At 44.4% G+C, this 22,090-nt stretch overlaps 3 protein-coding genes across 4 annotated transcripts; 1 reads left to right on the top strand and 2 right to left on the bottom strand.

Annotated features, from left to right (window-relative positions):
* Nucleotides 1-10,399: 10,399 nt before the first annotated feature.
* On the bottom strand, nucleotides 10,400-12,752 carry LOC133916875 (protein IQ-DOMAIN 19-like). 2 transcript variants are annotated; one of them, XM_062360756.1, is made up of 5 exons: nucleotides 12,409-12,752; nucleotides 11,893-12,314; nucleotides 11,567-11,791; nucleotides 10,908-11,462; nucleotides 10,400-10,803 (listed from the first exon to the last, which is right to left on the bottom strand). In XM_062360756.1, the coding sequence occupies exons 2-5, from the start codon at nucleotides 12,295-12,297 to the stop codon at nucleotides 10,783-10,785; spliced, it is 1,206 nt and encodes a 401-aa protein (XP_062216740.1). In that variant the 5' UTR covers nucleotides 12,298-12,314; nucleotides 12,409-12,752; the 3' UTR covers nucleotides 10,400-10,782. The 2 variants fall into 2 exon arrangements, with proteins under 2 accessions (XP_062216740.1, XP_062216739.1); XM_062360755.1 differs by lacking the exon at nucleotides 12,409-12,752 and having other exon boundaries at nucleotides 11,893-12,401.
* A 3,319-nt stretch (nucleotides 12,753-16,071) lies between these two features.
* LOC133914496 (uncharacterized) lies at nucleotides 16,072-18,465 on the top strand. The gene is made up of 6 exons (XM_062357596.1): nucleotides 16,072-16,314; nucleotides 16,476-16,622; nucleotides 17,564-17,641; nucleotides 17,744-17,872; nucleotides 17,959-18,075; nucleotides 18,188-18,465. Exons 1-6 carry the CDS (start codon nucleotides 16,176-16,178, stop codon nucleotides 18,256-18,258), a joined length of 681 nt encoding a protein of 226 aa, XP_062213580.1. The 5' UTR covers nucleotides 16,072-16,175; the 3' UTR covers nucleotides 18,259-18,465.
* A 2,142-nt stretch (nucleotides 18,466-20,607) lies between these two features.
* LOC133914494 (EPIDERMAL PATTERNING FACTOR-like protein 4) lies at nucleotides 20,608-21,869 on the bottom strand. Its single transcript, XM_062357595.1, has 2 exons — nucleotides 21,552-21,869; nucleotides 20,608-21,442 (listed from the first exon to the last, which is right to left on the bottom strand). Exons 1-2 carry the CDS (start codon nucleotides 21,640-21,642, stop codon nucleotides 21,189-21,191), a joined length of 345 nt encoding a protein of 114 aa, XP_062213579.1. The 5' UTR covers nucleotides 21,643-21,869; the 3' UTR covers nucleotides 20,608-21,188.
* Nucleotides 21,870-22,090: the final 221 nt, after the last annotated feature.

Here is a 22,090-nt window from a genome sequence, read left to right as displayed (position 1 = left end):
TTTGTATTGCTAGAGATATCTGGTCTACTCTTAGTGTCTTTCATGAGGGCACCAACCAGATCAAGGATCAGCGCCAAAGCACGTACAATCAGGAATACAAGATGTTCGTGCAAAGCCCTAGAGAGCCTTTGAATGTCATGTTTGCTCGATTTGATGAGATTGTTAGCAATCTTAGATCTACTGGGGTTTTGCCTTACTCTGATCATGAGAGGGCAATCAAGTTTATCTATGTTCTTGACCGTAGCATATGGGAAGTAAAAATATATAACATTGAGAGGTCATCCAATTATGATACATTAACTTGTGATGAACTGTTCAGCAAGCTAAAATTCATAGAAATAGCCAAGGTGGCCAGGATAGGTCTAGAAAACTCACTGCATCATAACATGGTGTTAGTTTCATGACCTAGTGGTGGTAGTCAGGATGGAATTGGTCTTTCTTGTGCTAACACTTCATCTAGTAGATTTGTTTTGTCTTCCTTGTCTCTATCACAGAAGAGCAGGTGGACGCAAATGATGATGAAGATTTGGCATTAATTATGAAGAAGTTCACCCGCTTATACAACAACTGTCGAGACCAGAGGAGGGGTGGTTCTTGTGCTTGTTATGAGTGTAATGACAGTACTCATTTCAAGACAGACTACCCTAAGCTCAAGAAGAAGTAAGATCGCAACCATGACCATAATAAGAAGCCCTTCTTCAAAAACCGCGATAAGATGGTCAAGAAGGTGGCTAAGGTGGCTTCACGAGCTTTTGTGGCAACGCGTAGCGACGTCGACACTTCCTTAAGCGAGGATGAAAGCTCGAAGGAGGAGGAGCAACCCTTGAAGAGAAAGAAGAAGAACAAGGACTTCACCAGCCTTTGTTTCATAACAAACGACAATAATAGCGACCCCGAGCTTGATCCCTCTGATGTATTACATTCTTATGACTAGCTTTCTATTCAGGTTGATACCTTAAATGATGCTATTGTTAATCGGGATATATTGCTTAAGAAAGCGGTTCATGAGGTTAAGGAACTCAAGTCTAAGCTAGAATGTTCTTTATCTGAGCTTGAGTTGCTTAGGTCTAGGGCTAAGGATGAGGAGTGTGATAGTTCCTTATGGTCATGAGTGAGTTTGCTGAGTTTCAGACTTTGCATACTCAAGTCACCAATCGACTTGAGACTACTGAGAAGAAACTCTTTGAACATGAGTCTAGATCTACTGTCTTAGGCACTTGCAAGAATTGCTCTTTACTCACAAATGATGTTGAAGTGAAAGTCAAGCACATTAAGTAGTTAGAGTCTAGTTGGAGAGTGCTGAGTAATCTAAGGATGTATAGCTGAACTGTTCCACCTGCATCATCTTTAAGGACAAACTCAGTTAGGTTAGAGAGCAAGTTCAGAGCTCATAGCTGAGAATGAGTACCTCTTTCTCTTGTGGACAAGTGCTCAACATGCAAGGGCAAAATGGATTTTATCTTAGCTAATATCAAGATGTGTGCGGATAAGACAAGATTAGCACTAGGGTTAGGCTTTGAGAGAGTTGCAAACAACAGTCCTGACAAGACTATTTTTACCACATCCACTACCCTAGAGTCTGAAAAAATCAAGATGAATACTACACAGCCTATGCCAGAAAAGAACAATCCCACACCACAAATCAAGAAGAGATAGCTTCCAAAAATACAACCCAAGAGAGCTCCTCAGTCTAAAATGAAAGCTCATGTGATAGAACCTAGAGTGATTAGGAGGACAGTTCATTGAAGCCGCTATGTGTGCACCTATTGCCAGAGAGAGGGTCACCTAGTGGAGTTCTGTTTTCGCCGTAGGAGAGATGAGCAGCGTGAGTGAGAGTGGAGCACTCGGGCCTGTATTGCCCCTTTTTTGTGTACATGAGCCTTTTTCTCGCTCTCACTCACGAGTTTTAGACGCTTTTCAGTTCTCTTCTAGAGACGGTGTCTGGCATAGGTCATACCATGGTTTATATGGTTTTGATCTGCACTGTAGAGGCTTTGAGTCACAATGCTTTGGCGGACCACGTTTTTCTCATCGTGGTACACGCCCCCAGCGTGTTAGGACTAATTCACATACACCTATTTTCACATGTTTACCTCGAGCGACTCGGTGCTAGATCCCCAAAAAGTTCCTTACTTACCCCAACACCGAGTACTCGAGCTCTTCTTACTTGATGTAGGTGGCAGGTGGAGGCTTAGAGAACAAGTGGCTCATTGACCCTGGCTGTTCGTGTCGTATGACCAGAGATGCATCGTGGTTCTCATTTGGCCTTCATCGAGTTCTTCAGGCTCTCTGGCGAAGCAATATGAGTACATCACTTTCGGTGATGACAAAAAAGGTAAAGTGAAGGCCAAATGTATGGTAAAAGTGAGTGAGAGTTTTACTCTTAAAGATGTGATTTTGGTGAAGCATCTGGGATGTAATTTGCTTTATGTATCTCAGTTGTTGGATGAGGACTTAGAAGTACATTTCAAACGCGATGCTTCTCGAGTTATTGATTCCTCAGACGCTTTGGTTTGTGGGATTTCTCGAGTTGGGAGAGTCTTTGGAGCCGATTTTTTTGAGTTTTATGGTTTTTCTCGGTGTTTAATCGCATAACCTTCTTCTGAGCTTTGGATGTGGCATAGGAGGCTAAGGCATATGAGTTTTGATTTGCTCTTACGGTTGAGTGCCCTAGGCTTGATCTGAAGATTACCTAAGCTCAAGTTTGAGAAGAATTTTATATACACTCTGTCTATATGACAAGATGGTTGCCACATCTCATCTACTAGTTAATCTGGTGACGACTGAATAATCAAAAGAACTTCTTCATATGTACATTGTTGGTCCATCCCGGGTTCGTTCAGCGGGTGAGAAGTGGTATGTACTTGTCATTGTTGATGACTAATCTCGTTATTCTTGCTGTATTCTTTCCTGTGAGCAAGGATGAGGTATCTTTACACTTTTGGAGCTTAGCTTTGAGATTGTTATAGCAACTCCTGGTGCATTGAAAGCAATTCACAGTGATAATGACACTAAGTTTAATAACTATCTCTTTGATGCTTTCTGTCTTGAACATAGCATTAAACATCAATTTTTTTCCTTACGTGTTTCTCAACAGAATAGCGTGGTTGGAAGGAAGAACAAAATTTTGATTGATATAGGACTCTTAGGAAGTTTTGGGCAGAGGCTATTAGCACAACTTATTATATCTCAAATCGAATTTTCTTGTGCTTGATTTTAAATTTTACTTCTTATGAGTTGTGCTTTGGGAGGAAGCCGAAAGTTTCACATCTAAGAGTTTTTGGATGTCGTTGCTTCATCCTAAAGCGTGAAAATCTTGATAAGTTTGATTCGCGTTCTTCCGATAGGATTTCCTTGGGTTATTCTCTTCATGATCATTCTTACAGGGTTTATAATCTTGACACTAACACCATTATGGTGTCCTGTGATGTGATCTTTGATGAATCGATCCCCTGTGCTAGCCCTGTTCTTAAGTGTACAGATGATCAAGAGACGAGTGAAAGCAACTTCGTAGATGGCGACCTTCCAACTCTCGGTGATGATGAGGATGATCCACTACTTCCTGCTATCACACCTGTTTTAGAGCTAGCTCCTGCTTCTTCTACACCGACAAATGGTCCTATAGCCTCTACTTCCACTTTAGCTGCTTTCGAGCCTACACTAGCAGCATTTGAGAGGGAGATCATCTCACAATGCGAGGTTCCTCAACACATTCAGCAGAGACATCCCTCAGAACTGATGATCGGCGACCTTGGCGAAAGGGTAACGATGTCCAAATCTGCTCAACATGCTCATTTCACCAATTATGCATTTGCTGCTTCTTTTGAGCCCCATGATATTGGACACGCTCTTTCTTATTTAAATTGGGTCAATACTATCCATGAAAAACTAGAAAACTTTGAGAGAAAGCAAGTCTGGGTCATTGTAGAACCACCCCTTAATATTCATATCATAAGCACAAAATGGGTCTTTAAGAAAAACAAGGGGATGCGTTTGTAGTTAGAAACAAAGCTAGACTTATGACCCAGAGTTTCAGTCAAATAAAAAAGATAGACTTTGGGGAGACCTTTGCACTATTAGCTAGACTAGAAGCCATTAGAATTATCCATACATTTTCGACATCTAAGGATTTTAAGTTGTATCAAATAGATATCAAGAGTGCTTTTCTAAATGGGTTTATAGAAGAAGAGGTCTGTGTCAAGCAACCCTGTGGTTTTGAGCACCCCCAATTATCCACATAGAGTATACAAGTTTCAGAAGGCTTTGTATAAGTCTAAGTAGGCGCCTAGGGTTTGGTATGATAGGCTTAAGTCCTTCTTGTTAGAGCATAAGTATGTGATGGGGTCGGTGGATAAAATTTTGTTCTCCTTTAAGTATGACAATGATTTTCTACTTGTTCAGATATATGTGGATGATATCATTTTTTGCGGTTCTTCTCATACTCTTGTGGCCAAATTTGCAGAAACTATTAGAAAGGAATTCAAGATGTCGATGATGGCCGAGCTCAAATTCTTCCTTGAGCTTCAAATCAAGCAATGCAAGCAAGATACATTTGTTCACCAGATAAATTACACTAAGGATCCACTAAAAAAGTTCGATATGAGCGATGTGAAGCCCTTGGTAACACCGATGGTTACCTCGACCGTGCTTGATCCAGATGAAGATGGAGAGATGGTAGACCAGCAAGAGTATAGGAGTATGATTGGTTCCTTGTTGTATCTGACGGCGACAAAACCCGAGATCCACTTCGTCGTCTGTTTATATGCTCGTTTCCAAGCACCATCAAGGACATCTCATTACCAAGCGGTGAAACACATCTTGAGATATCTCAAACACACCCTTGAGTACGGTCTTTGGTTTTCCTTATCTTCTTCGCTTTCTCTTCAAGGTTTTTAGAATGCAGACTTTGATGGTTGTAGGATTGATAGAAAGAGTACATCAGGTACTTGTTATTTTTTGGATACCTCTCTTATTTATTGATCTTTTTGCAAACAGTCTAGTGCTGCCCAGTCAACTACCGAAGCTAAATATGTTGCTTCCGCTAACTGTTGTTCTCAGATCTTATGGATTGTTGCCACCTTGAGAGATTTTAGGTTAGACTTCAAGAGTGTGTCACTTTTGTGTGACAACATCACTGCCATAAGCTTAGCTAATAACTCAATCCAACACTCCAGAACCGAACACATAAATATAAGATTCCACTTCTTGTGAGACCACAATAAAAATGAAGACATTGACTTAAGATATATAGATATCCAACACCAGCTTGTCGTATCTTTACCAAGCCTCTAGATGCAACAAGGTTTGCTTTTTTAAGGGGAGAGCTTAGAGTGTGTCATCCCTATAGTATTGTGTGAGGGGGAGTTGCAATTATACATACTCTACCTTACTTTTTTTGCCTTTGCATTGCATCGTATTGTGTAAAATAATAGTAGTAGTTGAGCTTTGACTTGTATATCTTTCATATTTTCAGTTACTAGTCTTGAATTTGGACTACGTTGAGTAGTTGTGCAGAGTGATATTTTAATCTTAGGCTTCTCTTGATGCTTTGATATAAAACATTTCAAGCAAGCTATCTTTTCTAAAGATGACATTTGGCAATTTTATGAATCATGTAGACCATGAAATGCTACATTTTTTATCACTATGTTAGTAATTGCTTTGGCTTAGTCAATACTTGTGTTAAGGATAGATTGATGAATTTCTTACTCTAAGCTTCTTGGTTCAAGACAGTGGATTGGAGAACATTACACTATATTTTCTATCTTTATCAAATGTTTAGCTCATGATAGAACCCTAGGGAAACATGTGTTTCTTGTATCGCAAACACACTACTTGACTTGATCTTGTGAAAAACTTGAGAATTTATGCTATTCGAATAATTTTAAACAATCAAATTTCTTGTGCTAATTTGATCCAATACGGTGGTCTTGAAACCTCGAGACGTTTGTTGTACCTAGTCACGCGACACTTCGCTTGGATAAGAAACAACTTTTGAGGGTAATAATTACAAAGAACTATGCTTAAATGCTCAATCTTTTTTAATCATTTGATCTAACTAGGTCTTGATTTTTTATGTGAGCATTTGAAATCCTACTGTCATGAATGTTTGTTTGCCTAGTTCGGGACTGAAGTTTTCTAGTTTTTAATGTTTGTCTTGCCTTAGTATGAGTGGATACTTATATTATGGTCACTTTTACCATGATTCAGCTATGTGAACATAAATGCACCAATACTTCTTCAGATTTAGCTTGCAAAGCTTCATACTATTGTGGCACTATATCTTTTTGAGCCTTTGTATGATTGTGAGTTTCTCATTCTACTCTCCTTAGCCTTTTGACATTTCTTCAGGGGGGGGGGGGGGGTTGTTGTTTTTGGCTTGTCTTTGCTTCTTCTCGAGATTATGCAATCTTTCTTATGCCAAATGATCTTGATTTAATTTCTCTTTAGCCTTTTGGTCATTTGTATGAGATTCTCTTGCTGTAGTTTCTTCAAACTAAAATCTTTGTGCTTTAAGAATTATCAATGCACTCATCAATGGGGAGATTGAGAAATCAAGTTGACATATGTCTTGATTTATTTGTGATGAGTGATTGACAAGTTTATTGAGTTGGTTTGATGATCTTTGGTATTGCATAAGCATGGTTGTGTTTGTCTATATTTGAGACTAACCAAAGATATTGGGGTTGGAGTGTTTGTCTTTGAACCAGAAAATTTGCACTCATCGGATGATCCGACGCTGGAGAATTTGTACATATCGGATGGTCCAACAATGAGGCACTATGCACACTAGTGCATTCCAGGAGGTGGAGTTCATGAGTTCTACATATAGGATGGTCCAGTGATGGAGGATGTGAACGTTGGATGCCTCACTGGAGCATTTGTCCCAAAGAGTTTGCAAAATAACTTGTCTACCGGATTGCACTTATCGGATGGTCCGGCGATGGAGGAGTGTACACTGGATGCTTCGTCGGAGGATTTTACAAGAAGTTTTCAGTGGAGTTAGAATTACAAGCGTCGAATGGTCCGATGATCAGAGGGCAATACACGTCGGATCATCTGGTGCTTACAATTTTTCTAGGATAAGTTCTTCAACAGATAATTTTGATTTTGCCTAATTGGAGATGGAATTAGAGATACATTTGTGCTTGTCTTATGATGTATAACTGATGGATGCAATTTGGCAGTCGACGGTGGGATGATCGGGGCTAAGCGGGGTGCTTGGTACCGGATGATCAAGGTGGCGGGCAGAGTCAATAGTGATTCTAGCTGTACACGTGGTGTGCAAGCAAAGCGTAAGAAGGTGGATGAAGACGGCGTGTTGATAAAGTCAAGCAAAAGGAATGTCGATGCAAGTGACAAGGCAGCTCGAGGGATCGGGAGCGGGATAGACTTGCTGACGTTTGAGATCGCAAGACAGAATACACGCGTCGACATCGAGTGGCTTGCTTAAGGCATAAGCAAGTGGCGATGAGTCACGCTTTGAAAAGTGTGCGAGATAGTTTCGCGGTTTGGTCTCAAAACCGTGAAAAAGTGTGAAGGGCACGTTGAGACGAAGCTAAGTCAAGAAGGCACCACGACCATTCGATGGATGAGAAAAAAGATGGACGAAAATACTCTCGATGGTAGGTAAGAGTGTATTAGAATAGAGGGATATTTAGGAACAATCTAGAAAATTTAAGGATCAAGGAACTATGATATAAATAGAGGGGTAGAGCTTGTTGAGCTTAGTGAATCATCGATTTGAGAGTTGTGTGTTAGGGTTTTAGGAGAGGGAGAGAAATGCTTAACTTATGTATTAGGTGAGAGCTTTTATATGAAAAAATGCTTAACTTATGAAAATAGGGTGTTCCTCTGCAAGAAATGAAGTTTATGTTTCTTCTTGTGTTTGTGTTCATTTACTTCTAGTTTTTTTCTATTGGCTCCATTGCTTGGTTGCAAATTTCTCGGTTTTCATTGCCATTTTCGTTTTTATTTGAAAACTAAAATTTTCCATCTTGTTGAAGTTGTTGTTCTTGTTGCTAAAGGGATAAGAATCACATATGAGTTGGTCTTGAACCATCTCCATCCTTTAGATCCATCAACTTAGAAAAATTCTTCATCCGGTTCTAATTTCTTTGGATCTAACTGTTTTTCATGCAAGTTGCAAAAGTTTTTGAGCAATTACACTTGAATTGGTTTTTTTATGGAATATAGTATTCAGATACATCCAGTGGAGCCATGGTCTTTTCATAATTATTGTGATTTTCTCTTATTTCTTGTTTTTGTTCTTTGTTTTGAGATACGTTAGGTGAGAAAATAGAAAAATATTATCCATAAATTTAGTGAGGTACATATTCAACCCTCCCCTCTGATCATTATTCTCGGTCGTATAAGATGAGTTAAGGAATGGCCATGGTGATGGCAATTGGCTTGCTGATTCTGTTTCAGTGCAGCAGAACCTTGTAGTATTGATTTAGATCAATGGTGAACGCAACGAAGTCATAAAGGGACTGATATTTTTCTTTCTACTCATCATCTCATCTGACTTTTCTTCTCCTTATCTTGCAAAGATTGAAGATTGGTTTAGGCGGTGTTTGCACATTAGGGAGGATGACTTGTAAGCAGAATAAAGGGTCTCACATGAGTTGTATGTTGTGTCCAAATCAGGCTAAAAGAATATGCTCTTGCTTTCTTCCTCCCCTGTTATATATGCTCTTGCTTTCGGGTTTTTCTTTACCTTTTTTATTAATAAAATCTCTTGCAGTGGGGGTTTTCCTCACTGTTTTCTATTTTAAAAAGCCAAAAGAATATACAGAAATGGATTACGTAATGTTACTACTATTCCCTGCAGCATAGGCAATCACATCACAGTGTTCTGATTTCTGAAAAGGCACGAAGAAAACGGAAAGCACACAGGCGTAGACCGCTGAATCTTTTTTCTTAAACCGCTGAATCTTGTTCGTCAGCGTGTTACTGGGCCATACGCACTTGGGCCTTGGGGTCGTTTGGCAGGCCCGTAATCGTGGCCCGATACTGGCTCGGAATCGTGGCCCAATACCAGCCACCCAGGACCAAGCTCTGCTGTTGCAAGGCCGGGATGACAAACACGCCTCTCTCTAGCTCTGAATTTTTTAGATTTATATTTCGAAAATAAAAAATTATAAAAATAGGAGTTTTTTATGAAAAAAAATTGTAAAATTAGATTATTGTTGTCTGCTGGAAGGGCGATAGATTTTAAAAAATAAAATAAACTTGTCACCTTTTTCTACCGACGATAGGATAAAAAAATAAAATGCAACATTCCAATACTTAAAAAATAAAAACACTATCAAAATATTTATAAAAAATTCTGAAAAAATATATTGTATAGAGAATTCTATAATCTAGCTCTCAAAAAATTCACTCAAACACTTACTTATTCAATAACAAATAAGAAAGACAAATTTATTATGCAGAGTTCGATAAATTATGTATAATGATTTTTTATTTTTTGCTAGTCGGCGGTTGGCAGGTCAGACTTGGGACCCCACTTCTCTGGATCTGGATCCCCTGACTTCAGGGTAGAAAGTCACGAGAGAACAGTAAATTGCGAGAAGATAAACAGTTCCTGACCAATTACTGTAGCACCAGTTCCGTTAATTTACCGTTCCATTACACTGTAGTAGTATATCTGGTCCATCCATCCACGATCTAACGGTCCACGAAGGTTTAAAGTCACTGACTTCAGCGTCGGTGAAGTCAGAGGATCCGATTCCTCGCGCGGCCGCACCTTCTTCTGTGCCGTGACGACGGAGGACGGATGGCAGTTGGCAGGCCAGACCAGGCGATTCCCCGGCCTCCATCCGCGCCGTGCGGCAGTGTGCCGTTCGTTGCCCCCGGTTTGCTCGCTCAGCGCGGGCGGTTTGGTCGTTCCACGCGGGGAATCACGCCGTGCCCGTGGGTCGTGTACAGTTTACGACCTGAGTAGGCCGAAGCAGGCAAAGGTGTACAACGTACCGTGCAGCTTCTGCTACACAGTTTGTGAAGGCCGAGTAAGGGGATGGCCTGGTGCAGGCTGTACTGACCTACCGATTGTCGAGCGACGACCATGTCCATCGTCGCAGGCCAGCCTAAGGGCCTGTTTGTTTGAGCTTCTGTTTTTGGCTTTTCTGAAAAGCTGTGCTTTTGGCTTTTCTGAAAAGCTGTTTTTGAAAATAGGTTGTTGGCTTCTACAATAAATTTTTAGCTTCTCAGCACATAACTTCTCAGAAAAGCCACTCTCAGCGAGCTTCTCAGCTTCTAGCTCATTTTCCTCAGAAGCAGCTTCTGGCTTCTCCAGAAACCACTTCTCAGCAAACCCGTTTGTTCTAGCTTCTGGACTTCTGACAGAAGCAGAAACCAGAAACAACTGGAAATAAACAGGCCCTAATTCATGTACTACTGCAGTTCCATCTTATGATGATACATTACAAACGATCCCGCTTATTATTATTTTTAAGATGGTGCAGCCTCCTGCTTCTTCACAGCTAAGCAATATTGCACAAGGGTTTAGAATCCGAGCTTATTACATTGTGCAGAGTGTCGTATTACCTGATACGTGCTACCTTACGAATCATAGCAAATGATCTACAAAAATGTACAGTTGAAACGCGTCTATGGCCAACTCTGAACTAGCCACATTGCTCTCTTGCCGCTTGGGTGGCAGACACATCACACGTCGACGAGGCTAGCAGACTTTTCACAAGCAAGCTTGAAGCTCCCGATTTGTATCATCTGAAGAACTGAAGCCACTGCTCCATAGCATACGGCAGGGACAAGACCTCAGTACAGGGCACGGCGCACCTGGAGCAGGAACAAGGGGAAAAGACTCCTGTCACGATGAAATGAAAACGATCTACATGCACAGGTAGCACGAGGCTACGAGCTCGATCTCGTGAGTTTCTCACCTCGAACCCGACTAGCGACCGCGTCCGGCTGTAGACGGTGGCCGCGGTGTGCACGGAGCTGGTGGATCCGCACTCGCTGTCCTTGAGCGACGCGCTCGACGCGTCCAGCCTCACGCCCGACGACCACGGGGACTGCCCGCCCCCGCGCGCCGCCGCGCCGACCAGCGACGACGACCGCTGCATCTTGGCGCTCCTCGGCGGGGTTCCCTTCCTCCGGCTCGGCTCCCGCTCCAGCGCGTCGATGCGCTGCCTTGGCGCGCTCTGGGACCGGGCCTTGGCGCGGGACGACTCGGTGTTGGCCATGTAGCTCGGGCACACTTCGGAGGTCGCCGCCGACGCGTCCTGTGGGCTGTTCTGCGCCGTCGCCAGCGAGAACTCATCGAAGTGGCCGCTGTAGGCCCTCGGGCTCAGCTCGGTCATTGCCGACGGCGCCGGCGAGCACCGGCCGTGGTACTCGACGAAAGACTGCCTGTCCTTTGATGCGCCTCGCCGCACGGGCTCGCCGATGTCCATCTCGACGATCTTGGCGTTCTCCTCGCAGGACATATCCATCTCCTGGTTAATTCACACAAAAATCAGCATTATCTGGGACTCTGAACCGCCGTCTAGCTGCAGTGTTTAAATGAGAGGTGCAGGTGTCGTGGACCAATCCAACTTACGTAGGAGCGGCGGTGCCTCGGGTGCTGCGGAGACTGCCGTGGTCTTGGCGGTGGCGGGTAGTGTTCATGGAGCACGCGCATGCGCTGCGCGCGCAGCTGTGACTGCGCCATGAGGAGAGCCTGCATGCACCGAAGCGTGGCGTTCGCCTGCTTCCTCACCAGTTGGCCTCGCACCAGAGCTTGCAGCTTCACTATGCCTCTCAGCGCGCACAGAGCCGTCCTCGCCTGCATGTCATGGCAGACGATTAGTCGTGTTACATTCTCTAAATCCTGCGGCGTGCAATCTTGATTTGAGTGGCACGTGTGTTGGTTTCAAGAACGCGTACCAGATAGCCTCTGAAGGTTGCCTGAATTCTGACCGCCGCCGCGTCCTCGACGAGACTCGCCGGCAGGTGCCCCCTGCGAGAGGACAGGTGTGCCACCGCGGCCGCGGCATGCGCCGCGGCCACCGCAGCGTCGGCGGCTGCCGCGGTTGCCACCGCAACCGCCACAGCGTGCTTCTTCTGATCGAACTCGATATCCGACGCCGACAAACCAAGTCCCTCATCCGACACACCGCGTCCCGCCGCCGGTGTCTCTGCACCTTTCCCTGCAGGCTCCGGCCTCCTGAAGCTCCACCTCTTCTCCTTCGGGGTCCCTGGAGGCAACGCCATCACCGGCATTGCCTCGGGTTGCGGCCTGTCCTTCTTGCCTGACAGGAAGCTCTTCAGCCACCTCCCCGCCTTCCCCATTTCTCTCAGCTCGATCTCTGCAAACACGCGCAACGAAATGATTTGATCACACGCTTACATCAACGGGAGACTATATACATCACATTTCGTAGCAAGAACTATGGTTAGTGCCTAATCGGATACGAGGACGCAGCAGCAGCCAACCACCGCGACCGCCTCAACGTCCCAGTCAACTGCGGCGAGCTGATCGAACGGCCGGCCACGTGAAGCGGCTTGCTACGAACATGGCATGGATCCTAACCGCACAGCCCTTTTGGCTGTCAGAATCTTTTTATTACGGGAATACAGCATTATTGGAACTGTGGCCGGGTCCATGTCAATCATGGATCTGCTGGGCTCCTGACATTTGTGAACGATGAGCTGTGTGATGATCCATGGTCCTGCCTCTCCTGCCCTTTATTCTTCCGGCCTCTGAATTCCACTCTCTGCTCGATTCTTTATTGCCGTGTCTCTTCTTGCAAGTTTGACATGCCTAAGACCAAGACTGTCAAAGACTCAGCACATGAGCTGAAGAAATGACCCCTGAATTATTGTGCATGTTTGTCCGTACATTATATGGGTGTCAGATCAGGGTGTGGTGCAAGCATGCAGCCAAAACTCACATGCTTGGTCTCTGAAAATGCTAGTTTTGCACTGTGAACCTTGTGTTGGTTCCGATGGCGGCAGCGCGTGCAACTGTGGCTAGTACCTTGCTGCCCTGTTATCGGTTCAATAGTTCATCACCGTCGATCGATCGACTGAAATTGAGCTGATCCAAGCAGCGCAGAGCCTAATCACCTGCTTAGCTGTTGCTGATGGAGTTTATGCCTGTGATTGCGACTAGTGCTGGGACTTGTCGGTTCCGTCGTGCCTCGTGTCATACTCACTGGTCACAATTGGTCCATCGTACTGTGATGTGCCGGTAGAGTCAACTTTAGAGGCTCAAGCACTGCTCTCTCCATCTGATCTAAAAATACTTACATATTCTAATTCCGACATGGATGTACTGCTGTCCTAGCTGGACGCTTGGAGCATGAGACACCATGATGTTGTATGGATGCGCAGCATGTGCCTTGCCCTGGTCGCCTTCAATAACCGCACGGATTTGAAGGTTCTTCGCAGTGCGCAGCTGATCCTGACGTCGGTCTGTCGGTCGGTGCTCGCTCGTAACTAAGCCTGTTCATCATTTCTGGGTTCAGAGTTCAGGCTTCAGAGTAGTACTGTTCAATCACGAGCAGCACTGAATTCTGGGCCCGTACTGAACGACTGCAAGTTCGTTCCAGGAGAAAAACGAGTAAGGCCCTGTCTGGGCTTGCTTCCAAAAGTTAAAAGGGCCCTTTTTGGACTTGCGCTCAAAAAAAGTTAAAAAGGCCCTGTTTGGGTTAGATTCAGAAGACTCAGAGCCTGGGCCGTTATCACGACTGACATACCGTGACAAGCCCAACATGACGCTAAATTCCTTCCTACGTATTAATCTGCATTATGGCTAGAAGAAAGGTTTTAACTTGCATTCAACTCAACCAAAAAAACAATAAAAAAGGGAATATGAATAAAGCTTTGAGTTTCTTGTTTCAAGGGAAAAATTTATTCTTAATCCTTGTTCATTTTTTCTTTTCAGACCAATCCTTGTTCAGTACAAACTGTATTTAGTTAGTTTGATGACGCTTGACAAGTTTCCAGGACATGCTATAACGTTTCACAGACAGAGAGATGCACATTCCCGTGTACAAGACATATATGGACGAATGAAAGTTTAACCCTAAAGAAACGTTTTATGAAGCTTCTTCTAATTTGATTGATTTATTTCTTCCTTTTCGACACGGGGATGAAGAGATCACTAGTTTCGAAGAAAGTAAGAACAGGTTTACTCTACCTCTTAACATTTAAAAAAGATTCACTAATTAAAAAACAAAAAAGGAATACCATTGAATTGTATCTTTATTGATCAATTAGAATTGTCTTCTAGAACGCATAACTATCTCAAAACGGCTAATATACATACATTATTGGACCTTTTGAGTGTAACTGAAGAAGATCTCATGTGAAAGAATACGGAGACTCCTAGGCTCGCATTGTTTGACATCTTTTTCTGCCAGGCGTCCTTCGAGCGTGTTCGGTTTTCTGGCAGATGAGCAATCAGTTTAATTGAGAAGATAAGCATCGCCATCCCTGTGGATCCATGAACGTTCGGGTACTCACAACACAGCATGTCAAGCAGGATACCACAATGCACAATCTGTCTCCACTCGATTAACTTTTTTTTGTAATGGGAAAAAAGCTTCCGACCTTGTACCAATTCGTTACGCAGGGATACCACTCTCTGGCCAGTGATTCGATTAACTGAAGAGAGATGAAGGGAAGAGCCTTTTGCTCAACACTTGAGTAGATAGAAGAAAGCGAGAAGTACGGTTTTGAAGCTGTACCAAGCGATCAAAAGTTGAACAGATTTTTTTTTTTTTAGTGTTACTGTATTTCGTTTTATAAAAAGAGTCCGATCTCAGTCCATTCGCTCGCGGTCACGGGCGCCATTTGCATTTGGGAATACACTTTGACTTTGCCCTCCTTTTATGTGCAGTGCTCCACGCTTGGCTAGTCAACCCTGGAAGGCCAAGGCCCCCGTAAAAACTCAACTCCTCGGGCAACATACTGTGATGTATTTGTAAAAATAGATAACAGATAAGCGTATTTATAAATTTAGCACATATATTCGGAACTTCAAAATCCGAAATCTTATTTTTTGGTTACTGAAATACCGAAAAAACGCCGGCCCTACAATTTTCGAAAACTGAGGTACCGAATACGGCACTGTACACCGTATTTGGTATCTCAGTTGCCGAAAACTCTCTGTATTCGGCGACTGAGGTACCGAATACGGTACACAGTGCCGTATTCGATATCTCAGTTTCCGAAAGCCACCCACATCGTGTCATGTGATACTTCCTCTCCGGCTTGCTTTCTTTTTGAAACGCGCGTAAGTACTAATTAAAATATTAAAGATTGAATTAAAATATTAATTAAACAATACGTAAATACTAATATACAACTATTGTGAATAAGTACTAATATATAACTAATATGTATCTTTGTTGCTACTGAACACTATCTTCTACGGTTCTACTAAACCTAAGTAATTAAACTAATTCAAATTAATTGAAATAATCAAATTACTTTAATAAAACTAATTACCTTGATTAAATTACATAAATTCATGTTATTAAATTAAGTAAAAAAATCTAATCACACTTACTAATAAAATTCATATAATCCAACTAAACAAATAATCTAAATACTCTAATTTATCAAAATAATATAATTAATCAAATGTACTTGAATAGATTTAACAATCTACTTACGAAGGGACTAATATATTTCTGAACGGACTAAGAAAAATCTAAATTACTATTACTAATTAACTACGTAAACAAGCTAGAGAGGAAGTACATGACACGACGTGGGTGGCTTTCGGAAACTGAGGTGCCGAATACGGTACTGTGCACCGTATTCGGCACCTCAGTTGTCGAATACAGAGAGTTTTCAGCAACTGATGTGTCGAATACGGTGCACAGTGCCGTATTCGGTACCTTGGTTTCTAAAAATTGTGGGGCCAACGTTTTTCCGGTATTTCAGTAACCGAAAACAAGAATTCGGATTTTGAGGTTCTAAATACATGTGCTAAATTTATAAATACATTCATCTATTATCTATTTTTATAAATACGTCGCAATATGTTATCTAAATTTCCAATTTAACCCAACTCCTCGTCGCCTGCCAACCACCTGCCGAAACCAATCTCTCTCTCTCTCTCTCTCTCTCATTTAAACGCAACCGCTCACGCACGGAGGGGAAGAGCAGAGCAGACGAACAGAACAGGCGCTTGCGCAATCAAGAAACCAACCAAGATGGTCGGTGCAGGAAGGCGACGGGTCCCGTGCGGCGCCGCGCTCGTGGTGCTCCTCGCCGTTGCCGCCGTCACCGTCAGAGTGGCCGTCGCCGACGACTTCTTCACCCCTCTAGCCCCCATCTTCTCCCCTGTGATCAGTAAGCCTCCAGCTCATCTCAATTCTTGACCCCAAAAAAAAAAGCTTGATGCTTTCTTGAACTTTTGGATACCGTGTCGATCTGTTGCTGAGTGAGTGATATTGTGTTGTTGATGTTTGTTGACGATTTGATTCGATTCGATTCGCTTTGATCTTGAGCAGACTCGATATGCAGCACGGTGGCTTGCGGGAAGGGGAACTGCACTGTGGCGCCAGGGGCGCTGGGTTACAGGTGCGAGTGCGACCCGGGCTGGGCGCAGCTGCACGTCGGCGACGACCTCAGGTTCCTGCCCTGCGTCATACCAAACTGTGAGTAGAGAACTTCCGAAATTCGAATTGCTGCCTCTGTACTCTTCCCTGTTCACTTGCTCGTGTTGCGTAGCTGGGCTCATCAAGGGCCACCTACTTTTGTCAGGGATCTGGTTGATTACCAGATTTGCTTTAGGATGTAGTGCTCAATTTAGTATTGGTTGTTAGGATATGATCATTTTGCTCCCTGATGGTCCGTGTGTATAGTTATCGGGGGTGTGGTGTGCGTTAATCAAAGTTTGCTCAAGTCATGTGCTGATTCTACCTGCAGAAAAGTATGGACCTAAGTTTAAGTTCAGAATGAATTTCTAAATTTGAGTTGTGAAGACTAAATTTTCAGAAACAGCTTAAACAATCTGAAGTGGAGCATACTGGTACTTTTCATGCTTTATCCATCTGAATGACTGAATATATTGCGTGGAAACACAAGAGTAATGTTCTGGAAGTCCTCTTTTTAGTCAAATTTTCAAACCTTTTTTAGGCAAAAATGTACTGAAAGTCCAAAGTACATAAACTTCGTTGGACCAGCTCGATGCCTTGTAGCATTTCAATTTTTAAGTATGTTTGCTGTCCCTTTTACTAAAGAGAAGAAGGTTTCGTAAGTTCAGCATGCGTCGCTGTCAGAAAGAAAAATGGTAGGTTTCTTTAGAGTGTTTGTGTCTAGTATCATTTTCAGAGGTTGTTGTATGTTCTTTACGCCAGAAGGAACGCTGGTGAAAATTACATAGTGGCTTTTTATTAGTTTATTTTACCTGTATATTAAGGTCAGCCTGCTTCATGTGACAGCAGAAGGCATCTTCCGAAGTTGCCACTGTTTCTTCCAACACCAGATACATAGATAACAAGATGTCCGCAGTATTTATCAATATCCTTCGAGCAACAGGTTTACTAATGTGTGCTCCTATCAGTTCAAATAATCGAATAAGAAATTTTCATTGCAGGCTCTATTGATCGTGCATGTTCCAACGATTCATCAGCACCGGCTCCTTTACCACCACCTAAAAACTTCTCGCTCGACCGTAATTGCCACATCTTACTGGCCCTGATTTTTTTTACCATGGCATCTTCATGTTATCTGTGTTATTTTGATAGATTCTGTTTGTGCCATTGCATACCTCCAGCATGTGAATTAGCATACTGCGGAACCGGAGGCACATGCAGGAATGGCTCAGGTCTCAGCTACCACTGCGAGTGCAAGGAGGGTTTCAGCAACCTTCTCAACATCACCACGATGCCTTGCTTTCAGAACTGTAAGATTATGCCACAAGCAATCTACTTCTGATTTCTGAACACAAAGACCGCGTATTGCATCCCGTAACCCATGGAACCGTTGCAGGCTCCATCGGCGCGGATTGCACAAGCATAGGGATCCTTCCATTCTCAAACTCTTCCAAGTCTCCTGCGCCACCTGGCTCGGAGAGCCTTTCTAACAACGGCAATGCAGCTGCACCAGGTACAGAAGTATTTTCAGATGTCAATGAGGGTATGCGTGCGTGTCTGGAACTCTGAATGCAAGGATTCCAGATAACTCATCTACTGGCGTTGCCTGTGCTATAACTCTGCAGGACCCATTTCACAGCGAATTCTACACCCACTGCTGATGCTGGTCTCACTGGCCGTCAGTCAGGCGGTATAGGTCGAGGATGGAGCATAGCGCAGTAGCACTTGACCTTTTTTATCCACGGACATGATAGAGTCGATAGCTTGTTAGGGATACACTTTTGGGTTGTGTGTTATATAGCTGCATGGCGACATTTGATGATAGATTTCCAGTGTAGGGGATGTTGAGATGATCAGTTTAAGCCGATATGGAATAAAGTGTTTCTGTGAATAATGGAATAAATCGACTGTCTCTCGGATACCTGCGCCTACCTTGGTCCTGAACTTCTGCTCACATTCAGATAGGAATGAGTAGTCATGACTCTCCAACTATTGTGTTTCTTCTACTCTACACCCCCACGTAACAAACCACGCCAGCACCTAGGCCCGCTTGTCAGCGCCTAGATGCCATGCTGCAGCTCACGGGGTCCCTCCTCAACGGCAAGGGCTGCACGGATGTGTATGCCGTGGCCAAGTACAGCCCCAAGTGGGCGCGCAAGTGCACCATTTCAGCGCGTCGCCGCTCACCATCGTGCTTCAACGCACCGCCGTGAGCTCGCCGCCTGCCAACTCATCGTCGCTATCAGGTTCTCCGTCGTGCGCTGCAAGAGTTACGGGCTGCCGCTACTCGCCATCCTTGTTGCGTCCTCCTCGTCGGGACGGAGGAAAGAGAGGGGAGAGAAATGACGGCTGATAAATAACAGAAAATATATAGAATGAGTACTGAGAGTATGCTAGAGAGGAAGTAAATTTAGGGAGCCAATATTATTAGAAATACTTCTTATATAAGAATATATAGAGTGAGTTTAAGAAGTCTCTGCTACTGCTCTGTGTTCATGTTCCTTCGTTCTGCGTGGAGGGAACCAGGGGAGTGGTTGCAGTAGTCTCAAACAGAGGAGCATTGCTGTAAGAGCAAGCAACCGCGCTCCCAAGAATACTGTTAGAAAGCAAATAGATGAAGCTTTGGCAGGAGCGCCGGCGCAAACTGCGAAGGTGCGCACACCCTTTTTTTTGGCGAGAAATCTGGGAGAGAAAGAAAGAAACACTTCGGAAGCAACAATCGGATAAGCGCTGTTCAAGTTATCAACAACACTTTTTTTGTTATCTTTGTAAAGAACAGGAATCTCCAGTTAATTACCTACCACAGATAAAAAAAAAAATCAGCAGCGGCTGTACCCTGTGAAATGGGAATGACGCATTGCTTGAAGCTTGAAGGAGCTGTAAGCTTTTTGGTGTCGTAAGCTGTAACTCCTTTTAGGACTCTTGTACCATCTCCGGCCAGCTTCATAGTAGGCTTTTAAAAATGCTCAAGGACAAGGCTCAGTGTCAATCGCTGACAGGAGTTAGTATACATGCCCGGAAGAATTTTCATATCCGCTTTTCGATTGCAACCCCAAGATTTATTTTAGTATTATATTTCATATTTATTTTTGTCGAGGCCTTGGCAGCAGGTTACACTAGCTCCAGATTTGAAGTGTCCAAGACGGGAGGAATGAATGGCCGAAGGATTAAGATAAGGAAAGCCACCATTTTTGCAAAGCTGCACCTGCACACCTCCTGGTGCGTGCTTGAATGACACAAAATGCAGGGTAGCCTGCGAAAGATTATAATGCAACGATGATTGAACTAGCCGTAGGCCTGCAGATAAGCCTCTCTCATGTAAACAAATGCATATTCAGTATATATACGACTACCAGAAAAGAAAACGATGGGTGAAGTAGTGCCATCTAATATAGTCCGGCCTCTCTAGGCAACTTATGTTGATTTGACGTGAGTAAAGTAGCAGCAGTGGTAACATAAATTAGTGACACTGCCAGAGGTAGGAAAAAACCAGCATAGGTCACTGTTCTTTTACATTGTATATGCAACATGCTTGTTTCCTTCCATTCTTGCTCCTGTAAAAGCTGAGCTTCGCACTGTACGTCTACAACCTCCTCTTCTCCCCAGCTACTTACTGTTCCCTTCTGATCTTTTAGGGGTTTGCTCGATCTACTTTCTCTGGTTTTCTGCGCGGTCTCATATACTACTAAAATCGATCTCTGCTGCAAACCACATACTCTGTCATGTATGTGCTCCATAGTTTAGGTTATTCATTCGATATGGAATTTTTCATGAACTATGTGGGAGAAAAACTGTTTCTTTGAGTACTGCCTGCATGTACGGATGCACCGCCCACAAGAAACATTGACATGCAGGAACCTGAAGACAGAAGCAATTTTCAATTCTCATCCCCACCATCCACAGCAAATACTACTAAAATCGATCTCTGCTGCAAACCACATACTCTGTCATGTATGTGCTCCATAGCTTACGTTATTCATTCGATATGGAATTTTTCATGAACTATGTGAGAGAAAAATTGTTTCTTTGAGTACTGCCTGCACGTACGGATGCATCGCCCACAAGAAACATTGACATGCAAGAACCTGAAGAAAGAAGCAATTTTCAATTCTCATCCTCACCATCCACAGCAACAAGATGCATATGTCCAGATGATTAAGAAGTTCACAGCTAGCACAGATCATAATAGCAGGGAAATCACTCCGTACAGCTGAAATGAAGTCAAGAACCAACAGCAGGAATTAGCAAAGGGCAGGAAAAAGAAGAACAAAAATGGCGACATCGACATCTCTCTCTTTGTACACACAAAACACGACCAGTTACTTACAACACAATACACTTGTATAAATCTCCAAGAACTCAGCAATGGTTTTCAATCATTAGCTGATAGAATCGAAGGTTCCATCCATGGTTTGTTTCTTGGGCAAATCTCCTCATCGTGTCTCTTCTCATCAAATTGTTTTCTTGCCGTGTTCTCCGTGTCTCTCTACGCCAGTAGTAGTAGTACTGCCCCCTGCGTGCAATCAGTAGTAGTAGTCGCCAACCCAGCTGCCTTGAAGAGTTTGGTAACTAGCTAGCTTCAATGAGTGAAGCATCAGTATGTGCGTCGGGAGAGTTACCGCTCGGTCAGGGCATAAAGAGCTTGTTGCCGCACTTGCAGCGCCAGGCCTCGGGGTAGTACTCGAGCGGGAAGCTCCGGCCGGGCTGGATGGCCACGTGCACCGGCCGGCACGGGTGGCAGCCCCCGCACCGGCTGTGGCACGTCGGCGGCGAGGACCCTGGTCCCACCAGCCCCCGACGCGCCGCCATTGTCACGGGGTCCCAGGAGTACTCCTCCGGTGCCACCCCATTGCCTCCCCCCCTCGCCGACGTGCACGTCCCTGCAGCAGAACGCAAGAACCGAGACAAACAACACGCTCGCGTGTGAGAGCTAGCTCATAATATAAGGAAATCTGCAGTGAAAGGCGGGTAGGCTGTGTGCGTTGTTACCGGTGATGGCAGCGGCGAAGAAGGTGAGGAGGACGAGGAGCGCGGCGGAGATGCTGCGACGCCGGCCCCGCCTCCTGCTCGGCCAACCCATGGACGCGCCCGCGCCCGTGATAGCTCGACCAGATCTCGTGCTCGCCGACGCAGCGCGAAGCTAATGACGCAGAAGAGAGCGAGCGACTGAGAGAGAGAGAGAGAGAGAGAGAGAGAGAGAGAGGCGTGCGCGCGCGAGTCAAATCGCACGCATGGACCGTGTCCGTGCGCTCGGCCGGGCCGAGGGAGAAAGAGAGAGAGAGAGAGGGAGAAGAGGCCGCGGTGGGGTGGTTTGGGGGCGCGCGTGATGGCTCCGCCTGCTATTTGGAGCAGCATGAGCCGAGCTGAAGAGCAGAAGAGGTGGTGGTGCCTTCCGTTCGGTTCCACCCCCTCCCTCGTGCGCCAGGACCTAGGGCAGGAGGAGCAGCAATTCGTCTCACAGTCCGGGCGGTGGGGTCGCGCGCGGCGCTGCCTCGCGATTCGTGAGGGGCCGGGCCGGGCCGGGGCCT

This window comes from Phragmites australis, chromosome 4 (assembly GCF_958298935.1).
Source record: "Phragmites australis chromosome 4, lpPhrAust1.1, whole genome shotgun sequence".
NCBI lineage: Eukaryota > Viridiplantae > Streptophyta > Magnoliopsida > Poales > Poaceae > Phragmites > Phragmites australis.
This window is presented reverse-complemented; position numbering and strand designations above follow the sequence as displayed.